The sequence below is a fragment of the Pseudophryne corroboree genome, chromosome 10 (assembly GCF_028390025.1).
Source record: "Pseudophryne corroboree isolate aPseCor3 chromosome 10, aPseCor3.hap2, whole genome shotgun sequence".
In the NCBI taxonomy this organism is placed as follows: domain Eukaryota; kingdom Metazoa; phylum Chordata; class Amphibia; order Anura; family Myobatrachidae; genus Pseudophryne; species Pseudophryne corroboree.
The window spans coordinates 150,162,980-150,175,369 of NC_086453.1; the positions used below are offsets into that span (position 1 = coordinate 150,162,980).

The 12,390-nt window shown below is 45.0% G+C and overlaps 1 protein-coding gene across 1 annotated transcript in view; it reads right to left on the reverse strand.

Moving 5' to 3' along the window:
* Positions 1-4,215: 4,215 nt before the first annotated feature.
* The window catches only part of LOC134965103 (carcinoembryonic antigen-related cell adhesion molecule 1-like), a 168,377-nt gene continuing 160,202 nt past the window's right edge, over positions 4,216-12,390 (reverse strand). The window contains exon 8 of the mRNA XM_063941651.1: positions 4,216-4,485. Coding sequence (XP_063797721.1) covers positions 4,479-4,485 — 7 coding nt within the window. The 3' untranslated portion in view covers positions 4,216-4,478. The remainder of the gene's footprint in view (positions 4,486-12,390) is intronic.

Here is a 12,390-nt window from a genome sequence, read left to right on the forward strand (position 1 = left end):
GCATTGCTCAAATGAGAGTAAATGTTGTAGTATTACAGAATATCCTGTAGATGGTGCTATGTGCACAAAGTATTGTTGCTGTAGAAACTAGAAAGCCTTCACATTATAGAATAGTGGCATTTATCATCCTATCCTCAAAGTTGTAAAGTTGTAGATGCATTATTGGGGGTCTAGCTATAAAAATACATTAACCACTTACCTGTCTATATATTTCTAAAAATCACTGATAAATTGTTTTTAAGTTTCAACAGATATATATATATATACACTGCTCAAAAAAATAAAGGGAACACTAAAATAACACATCCTAGATCTGAATGAATGAAATATTCTAATTAAATACTTTGTTCTTTACATAGTTGAATGTGCTGACAACAAAATCACACAAAAATTATCAATGGAAATCAAATTTATTAACCCATGGAGGTCTGGATTTGGAGTCACACTCAAAATTAAAGTGGAAAAACACACTATAGGCTGATCCAACTTTGATGTAATGTCCTTAAAACAAGTCAAAATGAGGCCCAGTAGTGTGTGTGTGGCCTCCACGTGCCTGTATGACCTCCCTACATGCCTGGGCATGCTCCTGATGAGGTGGCGGATAGTCTCCTGAGGGATCTCCTCCCAGACCTGGAATAAAGCATCCGCCAACTCTTGGACAGTCTGTGGTGCAACGTGGCATTGGTGGATGGAGCGAGACATGATGTCCCAGATGTGCTCAATTGGATTCAGTTCTGGGGAATGAGCGGGCCAGTCCATAGCATCAATGCCTTCATCTTGCAGGAACTGCTGACACACTCCAGCCACATGAGGTCTAGCATTGTCTTGCATTAGGAGGAACCCAGCATATGGTCTCACAAGGGGTCTGAGGATCTCATCTCGGTACCTAATGGCAGTCAGGCTACCTCTGGCGAGCACATGGAGGGCTGTGCGGCCCCCCAAAGAAATGCCACCCCACACCATTACTGACCCACTGCCAAACCGGTCATACTGGAGGATGTTGCAGGCAGCAGAACGTTCTCCTTGGCGTCTCCAGACTCTGTCACGTCTGTCGCATGTGCTCAGTGAGAACCTGCTTTCATCTGTGAAGAGCACAGGGCGCCAGTGGCGAATTTGCCAATCTTGGTGTTCTCTGGCAAATGCCAAACATCCTACATGGTGTTGGGCTGTAAGCATAACCCCCACCTGTGGACGTTGGGCCCTCATACCACCCTCATGGAGTCTGTTTCTGATCGTTTGAGTAGACACATGCACATTTGTGGCTTGCTGGAGGTCATTTTGCAGGGCTCTGGCAGTGCCCCTCCTGTTCCTCCTTACACAAAGGTGGAGGTAGCGGTCCTGCTGCTGGGTTGTTGCCCTCCTACGGCCTCCTCCACGTCTCCTGATGTACTGGCCTGTCTCCTGGTAGTGCCTCCATGCTCTGGACACTACGCTGACAGACACAGCAAACCTTCTTGCCACAGCTCGCATTGATGTGCCATCCTGGATGAGCTGCACTACCTGAGCCACTTGTGTGGGTTGTAGACTCCGTCTCATGCTACCACTAGAGTGAAAGCACCACAAGCTTTCAAAAGTGACCAAAACATCAGCCAGAAAGCATAGGAGCTGAGAAGTGGTCTGTGGTCACCACCTGCAGAACAACTCCTTTATTGGGTGTGTCTTGCTAATTGCCTATCATTTCCACCTGTTGTCTATTCCATTTGCACAACAGCATGTGAAATTGATTGTCAATCAGTGTTGCTTCCTAAGTGGACAGTTTGATTTCACAGAAGTGTGATTGACTTGGAGTTACATTGTGTTGTTTAAGTGTTCCCTTTATCTTTTTGAGCAGTGTATATGTGTGTGTATATATATATATATATATATATATATATATATATACATATACATATACACAGAAAGTGGGCTGTTATCGATGTGTGAATTGTACCACCTGCAGGAGCATGTCTGTAGGTGAATATTTTCACCATCCACATACAGGGCAAAAAAAAAAAATTCGACGAGTGAGCTGCACCTCTGAGTCCATGTGGTGTATATATCCTTACCTGCCCATGCTCCCTGATGTATGTAGGGAAAACCATTCGCCCATTTCATGACAGAATGGTGAATCACCGTCTTTCTATCAGAACAGCTCTGACTGATGGACACTCTGACAAACCTGTTCACTTCTATGAGGCACGCCACACTCTAGCATTATTGAAGTGCATGATAATTGATTGGATTGCTCCTCTAAGAAGAGGTGGTGACAGAGCAAGAATGTTGCTTTGTGTGGAAGCCTCATGGATTCACTGATTAGATACTGTTCACCCTGGCCTTGAGGTTTAAATGAGGGCATTCACTATGGTACCTTTCTGGACTGAGTTATGAAGGTCCTTTGGAAAACGACTACCATTGTTTTTTTGTATTTCTTTTTTGGTCTATCACTTCCAATAATGCGGTCTGTGTCCCTGTCCTATGGATGATTTTTTTATATCTTTTATGATTGTGGACTCTATATGGTTCCTCTCTTGTTGTATAATCCTCATTGAATTGCCTGTGGTATTATATTTTGATATATCTAAATACCTTTATATGTATTTGAGACTTATGAAGCTAGACACCGTAGACAGGATCTAGGATGGATGCATAGACTGAGCGCTGGTATATTGCCTATATACCTAGATGGAGCGCAGCTATATTGATTGGGTGACCGTTTATAGTGCTCCATTGTATTGGATGAGACAACTGATGATGCGGGAGCTGACTGCGGTGTATCTGATATGTTTAGCGCTGACTTCCGGTCATATGACTGGGGCTTGTGCTCCAAACACTGGAAGTGTGGTGCATGGTGGAACGCATGCCGAGCGCTAGTGGATACACATACAATTCACTGAGGAACTTCTATTTTGGTGACTTATGGTATATTTTATATGCAATTCACTTACACAATGCTTTTAGTGATATTTATTTTACATTGTGATGGGGTTGTTGCTTGTACTAATTGGGGGCAGGGCTATATGGGTATATAATTGGGTGTTTTGCACTGTCTTGTGATCTTGACAAAGGTCTCATATTGGACCGAAATGTTGATGCCACAAACCCCTGTGCTGATGTCTTGATATTATTTATTAACAGTTTCTTATATAGCGCAGCAAATTCCGTTGGGCCTTACAATTGATGTAATAAAATAAGGCTTATGAAGACTGGTGAGTGCTCCTATCAATATTGTATTTATATATATATATATATATATATATATATATACAGGTTGAGTATCCCATATCCAAATATTCCGAAATACGGAATATTCCGAAATACGGACTTTTTTGAGTGAGAGTGAAATAGTGAAACCTTTGTTTTTTGATGGCTCAATGTACACAAACTTTGTTTAATACACAAAGTTATTAAAAATATTCTATTAAATGACCTTCAGGCTGTGTGTATAAGGTGTCTATCAAACATAAATGAATTGTGTGAATGTACACACACTTTGTTTAATGCACAAAGTTATAAAAAATATTGGCTAAAATTGCCTTCAGGCTGTGTGTATAAGGTGTATATAAAACATAAATTCATTCTGTGCTTAGATTTAGGTCCCATCACCATGATATCTCATTATGGTATGCAATTATTCCAAAATACGGAAAAATCCGATATCCAAAATACCTCTGGTCCCAAGCATTTTGGATAAGGGATACTCAACCTGTATATATATATATATATATACACGTATACATGTATATATATATATCTATATATATATATATATATATATATATATATTTATAAATATAAATGTCCAATAGACTGGCACACCCTTGCTAATTCTGTAGCTGCATCCTTGTGCCATCTAATCCCATAGTGGATAAGTAATAAACAGTTTGCAGCAGTGGCACTCAGACGTCTTTCCACGAAATTAAAGCACCATCACTCTGATTTCTTTCAGCGTTTCAGGATCATTTATTGGGACCCTTTCATCTTTTGTATCCTGATGAAAGGGTCTCAATAAATGATCCTGAAACTTTGAAAAAACCCAGAGTGATGATGCTATATATATATATATATATATATATATATATATATAAAATTTAAAAAAAAAAAGTCCCCCAGATCAAATGAAGTCCATATAGTGTTAATAGAAACAGCAGGTCATTTAAGATTAGTATCCATACTTTGCATGCAGCTCCCTTTAAAACTACTCCTACAATAGTCCAGCAATCGACATAAAAATGGAAGTGAAATTAAGTCAGTCACAATTTAATAAGGTATAAAACATTGCACATACATCCGTACATAGCCGTTAGAGCTTGTTAATAGCATTATCTGCTTTTCAGTCACGATTCTGCACCTCCAAATGTACAGCACTAGCGGCAGCCCTGATCTCCGGCAGTATAGTCCCACTGTCAGCTTCCTGGTGATGTCATGACATCAGCTCACAGCACACCCGATGTATTTGCAATAACATTTTCTTCCTCATTTTACTGCATGCAGTTTAGGAACTAAAATCTAAAAGTAATATTACATAAGTGTGCAGGTATTAATGTGGGGAAATTACAGCTGGGATTGTCATGCAGAGTTTATTTATTATTTACTAGCTAGAGTACCTGGGGTTGCCCGGGATTTTAAGAATGTTTGTTTACAAAAATGTATTTAAATATTAAACACACAGTATAAATAACAATATGCTCATATGTAAAATGTCACGATCTTCGCTTGTAAACTGTGGATTTGTATAAAAAGACAGAAGGACAGAAGGGCAGAAGCACAATTGTTTTCTTTTATATTTTAGATAAGTACCTAGATAGATCCTCCTCCCCCAAACACTCCACAGTTTCTTATATAGCGCAGCACATTATGTATCTCCTGATATACTCTGTGCTGCTGGGGGACCATGCTGCTTCCACTATATATCTCTCAGTGTGTGGGTTCGTGCTACCTCCATTCCCCTCCTCACATCATGTCACTTGCCCTGTCACATGCAGCCCTATCATCACTGACATATCATGCATGTCCTGATATAGTCTGTGCTGCTGGCCCACCCCTAGGGGTGCTAGGGGTGTTGCACATGCATCCGCACTTTCTGCGGGGGGCCGCAGAAAAAGTGATTGCCTTTGCCTGTCAATCAGGCAGAGGCGGTCGCGGGGCAGAGGGTGCGGAAACGCTCCATTTCCAGGGAGGAGACAGAGTGTTGCGGGGACAGGCGGCGTGAACGGTGGGCAGTGCGGCGCGAATGGGCGGTGTCGTGGGTGTGATCATGGCGGCTGCATGACATAACACGCAGCTGCCGCGATAGGTAAGATGGCTCTGGGTCTCCTGCGGGCACAGCTAAGCGGCACCAGCAGGCGGCATCAATAGTTTTTACGATTAAGCAGAAAGTGCGAGGCAATCACAATTTCTGCAGTGCACATGCGCTAAGTATTTTAGCACAAAACTTAGTACATTTACTCACATCCGAACAAAGAATTTCCATCGTTGAAGTGATCGTAGTGTGATTGACAGGAAGTGGGTGTTTCTGGGCGGAAACTGACCGTTTTCTGGGAGTGTGCGGAAAAACGCAGGCGTTAGAAAATTCTTAGCAGTTTCTGAGTAGCTCGAGACTTACTCCTACACTGCGATCAGCTCAGCCCATTTCGTTCCTGGTTTGACGTCACAAACACGCCCTGCGTTCGGCCAGCCACTCCCCCGTTTCTCCATACACTCCCGCGTTTTATCCTGGCACGCCTGCGTTTTTCCGCACACTCCCAGAAAACGGTCAGTTTCCGCCCAGAAACACCCACTTCCTGTCAATCACACTACGATCACTTCAACAATGGAAATTCTTCGTTCGGACGTGAGTAAATCTACTAAGTTTTGTGCTAAAATACTTAGCGCATGCGCACTGCGTACCATGCGCATGCGCATTTTCACCTTAATCGCTCCGTTGCGAAAATCGGCAACGAGCGAACAACTCGGAATGACCCCCAGAGGGCGGCGGCCTAGCGTGTGCAATGCTGCTAAAATCTGCTAGCGAGCGAACAACTCGGAATGACCCCCATTGAGCTCCACGGTACTCCAACTGAAAGCGGTAGCGAAGAGGAGGTGGATTCAGAGAAAAGGACACTGAAAGAGCGATTAGATAAGTAGGATAGGAACCAAGAGAGGGCCGTGTCCTGAAGACCTAGGGATTGCAGTGTTTGTACGAAAAGAGGAGTGGTGAACAGTGTCAAAAGCAGCAGAGAGATCTAGAAGGATAAGTAGTGAGTAATGGCCTTTAGACTTCGCAGTGACCAAATCATTAACCACTTTAGTCAGTGCTGTCTCTGTGGAGTGTTGGGAGCGAAAGCCTGATTGAGGAGTTTACAATTTCATGACATGGCTTGCTTATATAATCCCCATTTGTTTTACGTCCTAGAGGATGCTGGGGTCCATTTTAGTACCATGGGGTATAGAGGTTCCGCAGGAGCCTTCAGCACTTTAAGACTTTTCAACAGTGTGAACTGGCTCCTCCCTCTATGCCCCTCCTCCAGACCTCAGTTTAGAAAATGTGCCCAGGAGACTGGCTGCACATCAGTGAAGCTCTACTGAGTTTTGCTGGAAAAGACTTTGTTAGGTTTTTTATTTTACAGGGAAGCTGCTGGCAACAGTTTCCCTGCTTTGTGGGACTTAGGGGGGGGGGGGGGGGGGGAGTAGGAACCAACTTCTCAGTTAGTTTAATGGCTCTGCTTCTGCTGACAGGACACCATTAGCTCCTGAAGGGTACTGAACACCCTTGCCTGGCTGCTGCTCACTCCCACAGCACTGCCGCCACCCCCTAACAGAGCCAGAAGTCAGAAGGCTGGTGAGTATTAACCGGAGACCTGCAGAGAGGGGCCCTCCGGTCATCATGGCGGCATAAAGGTACCAGCGCAGTGCGGGACGCTGCGCAGCAACATGTCTCTCAGCACAGGGTACAGGGCGCGGGGGGGGGGGGGGAAGAGGGGGGGCACGCTTTGAGGGACATGATAAATCCTTACTCTCACTGGCAAAATGTACATATATGTGAGCCGCTGATGTACACTACCCCCGCCAGTATAAATATTACTGTGGCTAAATCGCGCCATTACAGGGGGCGGGGGCTTCACCTCAGAATTGCTTGTAACACTCATTTGGCGCTATTTTCTCCTCACAGAGACGCCGGAGCGCTGATCCTACAGGCTGCTTCTCCTCACACATCGCTGATACAAGTACCAGGGTGTTATAGAAGGGGAGGGGAGCACATAATTTATTGAAATCTGCGGGCTTCACATTGGATAAAAAGCGCTGTTTTGGTATATATGTATATTCATTGTATGTAATACATATAGGGCGCGTGGTGTGAACTGGCAATCCCCTCTGGGTCTCTCTGACAGACTTTAGGTAGATCTGTCCGCAATAGCTCCCCTGTGTGTGTGAGTGGTGTGACTGTACACGTGTGTAACATGTCTAGAGAAAGTTCTTCCCCAAAGGAAACCATTTTGGAGGCACAAGAGTGTTCTGAGCCTGTGTGGGTGAGAAAGCTGCGAAGTAATATGTAAATTCTCTGAGTCTGAACAACAGACAAAGCAAGACAGTCTGTGGAGGATGCTCTGCTTGCTGATTCCTCCATGTCACCCACTGGGGACCCCTCCTGTTCCCAGAAAAGGTCTCTGACCCAAATTATGCAAAGGGACAGTGACACAGAAGATTTGAGGGGGGTAGATCCCAAACTGGCTAAGAGCATTCAATGTATGATAGTCACTATAAAAGAGGTGTTGGAATTTCCTGACACAACACCTCCACCTGAGGAAAAAGATTATTTTAAATTAAATAAAAAAACAGGTGATAACTTTTCCTCCGTCTAAGGATAGCGTACCGTTTCCCTGAAGAGGATATGCGTAAGTGGGAGTCACCCTCAATGATAGACACCTCAGTCTCTAGGTTGTCAAAGAAAATCATTTTACCTGCCCCAGGGTCAGCTTCATTAAAAGAACCTGCTGACCGCAAATTAGAGACGACTTTTTAAAGTCCATCTGTGTTGCTACGGGTACGTTACTCAGGCCCGATAAAGATGATATGCTGCAAATTCTAGGTCATATCAAAGATTCTGCAGGTTACTTGGTTGAGGCTATGAAGGACATAGGCTTTCTGGGCTTGTGGGCCTCTACTATGGCGATTTCAGCCGCAGGGCGCTCTGGATCTGCCAATGGAATGATGACGCTGATGGTGAGGCCCTCTTTGGAAACTAGATGCCATGATATCAACTACTACATCTGGCAAGTCAGCATTTCTGCAGCTACACTGGCTAAAAAAAGTAAGAAAAAAAAAAAAGTATATCACTCTCATACTATGCAGTCCTTTCGTCCAACAAGTACAAAAAGGCTAAGAGTACCCCTTTTGTCACAGGAAAAGGGAGAGGAAAAGGTAGAAAATCTACAACACCGTCAAGCTTCCAGGAGCAGAAGTCAGCAACTACTTCTGCAAAAACCACAGCATGACACTGGGGCTCCTCTGCGGGAGTGCGATCAGGTGGGGGCACGTCTATTATATTTCAGCCAGGTCTGGCTTCACTCAGACCTGGATCCTTGGATATTACAGATAGTGGCCCTCATTCCGAGTTGTTCGCTCGCTAGCTGCTTTTAGCAGCATTGCAAATGCTAGGCCGCCGCCGTCTGGGAGTGTATCTTAGCTTAGCAGAATTGCGAACGAAAGATTAGCAGAATTGCTACAAAAAATTTTCATGCAGTTTCTGAGTAGCTCCAGACCTACTCCTAGATTGCGATCACCTCCAGTCCGTTTAGTTCCTGGTTTGACGTCACAAACACGCCCTGCGTTCGGCCAGCCACTCCGCCGTTTCTCCAGCCACTCCTGCGTTTTTTACCTGGCACGCCTGCGTCTTTAGCACACTTCCAGAAAACGGCCAGTTTCCGCCCAGAAACACCCACTTCCTGTCAATCAAACTACGATCACTCGAGCGATGAAAAAATGTCGCTCGAGCTTGTGCAAATCTACCAAGTTTTGTGTTAAATTACTGAACGCATGCGCGCTGCGTACCATGCGCATGCGCATTTTCCACCTAATCGATCCGTTGCGAAAAACGGCAACTAGCGAACAACTCTGAATGACCACCTGTATCCCAAGTTTACAGGTTGGAATTTCAAGACCCCTCATGCCGATTTTTCAAATCAGCCTTGCCAGTTTCTGCTCAGGATGGCACAAATGTCCTGAACGCAATACACAAATTATCTCAAGACAAAATAATTACCTTGGCTCCTGCCAAACAAAGAAACCAAGCTTTTTATTCAAGCCTGTTTGTGGTGCCGAAGCCGGATGGCTCGGTAAAACCGATTTTAAACCTAAAATCTCTGAATCTTTCTGGTGTCGGTGGACATCAAGGATGCTTACTTGCATGTCCCCATTTACCCGCCACATCAAGCATACCTGAGGTTTGCGGTTCAGGATTGCTACTACCAATTCCAGACATTACCGTTCGGAATCTCCACGGCTCCGAGAATATTCACCAAGGTGATGGTGGAGATGATGGTTCTCCTTCGCAAACAAGGAGTAAACATAATTCCATACTTGGACGATCTCCTCATAAAAGCGAGATCCAGGGACAAGCTACTCCAGAACATAGCATTGTCCCCGAAGGTGCTTCAACAGCATGGTTGGATCATCAACTTTCCAAAATCGCAGTTTGAACCGACAATGAGATTATCATTTTTGGGCACCGAGATACAGAGAGTATTTCTACCGGTGGAAAAGGCTCAGGAGATCCAGAGCATGGTCAAACAACGTTTGAGACCAAGAACAGTATCAATTCATCAGTGCATTCACCTGTTGGGGAAAATGGCTTACGAGGCGCTACAATATGGCCGATTCCATGCCAGGGTCTTCCAGTGGGACCTACTGGACAAGTAATCCGGGTCGCATCTCCACATGCATCAATGGATAACCTTTTCAGCGAAAGCCAGAATTTCGCTTCTGTGGTGGCTACAAATTTCTCACCTACTGGAGGGACGCAGGTTCGGAATTCAGGCCTGGATCCAGGTGACCACGGATGCAAGTCTCCGAGGATGGGGAGCAGGCACGCAAGGCGAAAGGTTCCAAGGAAGATGGTCAAGTTAAGAAACTCGCCTTCACATAAACATTCTGGAGTTGAGAGCTGTGTACAACAGTCTTCATACAGCGGCGCACCTTCTTCAAGGTCGTCCCATACAGATCCAGTCAGAAGAGCAACAATGGCAGAGGTGACAAAGATACTCCTCTGGGCAGAAAGACATGCAAAGGCTCTGTCGGCAATTTTCATTCTGGGAGTGAACAACTGGGAAGCAGACTTCCTCAGCAGACACGATCTCCATCCAGGAGAATGGGGCCTCCACCCAGAAGTCTTTGTAGAGGTGGCAAGTTGTTGGGATGTTCCTCAGTGGATATGATGGCATCATGCCTTAACAAGAAGCTTCAGAAATATTGTTCCAGGTCAAGAGAGCCACAAGCAATAGCGATAGATGCACTGGTGACCCAGTGGGTGTTTCGGTCGGTGTATCTGTTTCCTCCACTTCCACTTATTCCAAAAGTTCTCAAGATCATCAGAAGAACAGGAGTTCGAGCAATACTCATTGCTCCGGACTGACCAAGGAAGGCTTGGTATCCAGATCTTCAAGAGTTATTAATGGAAGATCCTCGGCCTCATCCTCTTCGCTAGGACCTGTTTCAGCAGGGGCCGTTAGTTTATCAGGACTTACCGCGGTTGCGTTTGACGGCATGGCTGTTGAGCGCCAGATCCAGTCCCATAAGGGTATTCCCAATGAAGTCATTCCCACACTTATTCTGGCCAGGAAAGGAGTAACGTCCAAACATTACCATCGTATTTGGAGAAAATATGTATCTTGGTGTGTATCCAAGAAGTCTCCTGTGGTGGAGTTTCAATTAGGACGACTTCTCCTATTTCTACAGGCAGGTGTGGATGCTGGATTGAAATTAGGATCTCTCAAGGTTCAGATTTCGGCCTTGTTAGTTTTCTTTCAGAAACAATTGGCTTGTCTTCCTGAGGTCCAGACGTTCATGAAAGGGGTTCTGCGCATCCAACCTCCCTTTGTGCATCCTGCGACACCATGGTATCTTAATGTGGTGTTGCAGCTCCTTAAATCGGACTGTTTTGAGCCTCTGCAAGAGGTGGAGTTAAAGTTCTCACTTGAAAAGTAGTCATGCTGTTGGCCTTGGCTTCAGGCAGACGAGTGTCTGAGTTAGGAGCTCTGTCACAGAGTCCTTATTTGATATTTCATGAAGATAGGGCTGAACTGAGAACACGTCAGCACTTTCTTCCGAAGGTTGTGTCTTCTTTTCATATCAACCAACCAGTGGTGGTGCCAGTAGCTTCTGACACCTCAGCCGTCTCAAAGTCCTTGGATGTCGTCAGAGCGCTGAGTACTTATGTTGCAAGAACGGCTCGGATAAGGAAAACAGAATCTCTGTTTGTCCTCTATGACCCCCAACAACATTGGGGGTCCTGCTTCTAAGCAGACTATTGTGTGCTGGATCAGGGGTACCATTCAGCACGCTCATTCCACGGCAGGATTGCCTTTTCCGACTTCTGTAAAATCCCACTCTACAAGGAAAGTGGGTTCGTCCTGGGCGGCTGCCCGGGGGGTCTCGGCTTTGCAAATCTGCCGAGCTGCTACTTGGTCGGGTGCAAACACATTTGATAGGTTTTATAAGTTTGACACCTTGGCTGCTGACGACCTTCAATTTGGTCAGTCAGTTCTGCAGGAACATTAGCACTTTCCCGCCCGTACTGGAGCTTTGGTATATCCCCATGGTACTAAAATGGACCCCAGCATCCTCTAGGACGTAAAAGAAAACTGGTTTTTAATTACCTACCGGTAAATCCGTTTCTCGTAGTCCGTAGAGGATGCTGGGCGCCCGACTAGTGCTCATTTTTCCTGCTGATTATGTTTCTTTTTCTGCACATTTTTTCATGTGTTCAGTTGCTGTTGCTGTTGCGTTATGCATGCTGGTTGGCATGACTTATGTGTTTAAGGGCATGTTAGCCGACATGTTGCTCTCTCGAGAATGTCCGTCTCCTCGGGCACAGTTCCTATACTGAGGTCTGGAGGAGGGGCATAGAGGGAGGAGCCAGTTCACACTGTTGAAAAGTCTTAAAGTGCCGAAGGCTCCTGCGGAACCGTCTATACCCCATGGTACTAAAATGGATCCCCAGCATCCTCTACGGACTACAAGAAAAGGATTTACCGGCAGGTAATTAAAATCCTATTACTTGTCATAAGAAGATATAATAAATAGCGCAGAGAAATGGGAGGGAACAATATGAAAGTTATGGAAACATGGCAGAATAAAAAGAGCAACAGACTGTATTGTGCTGACAGTTTAGTTGTGATTCCATAGGAAATACATATAGATTGGGAAGATGAGCAAGTG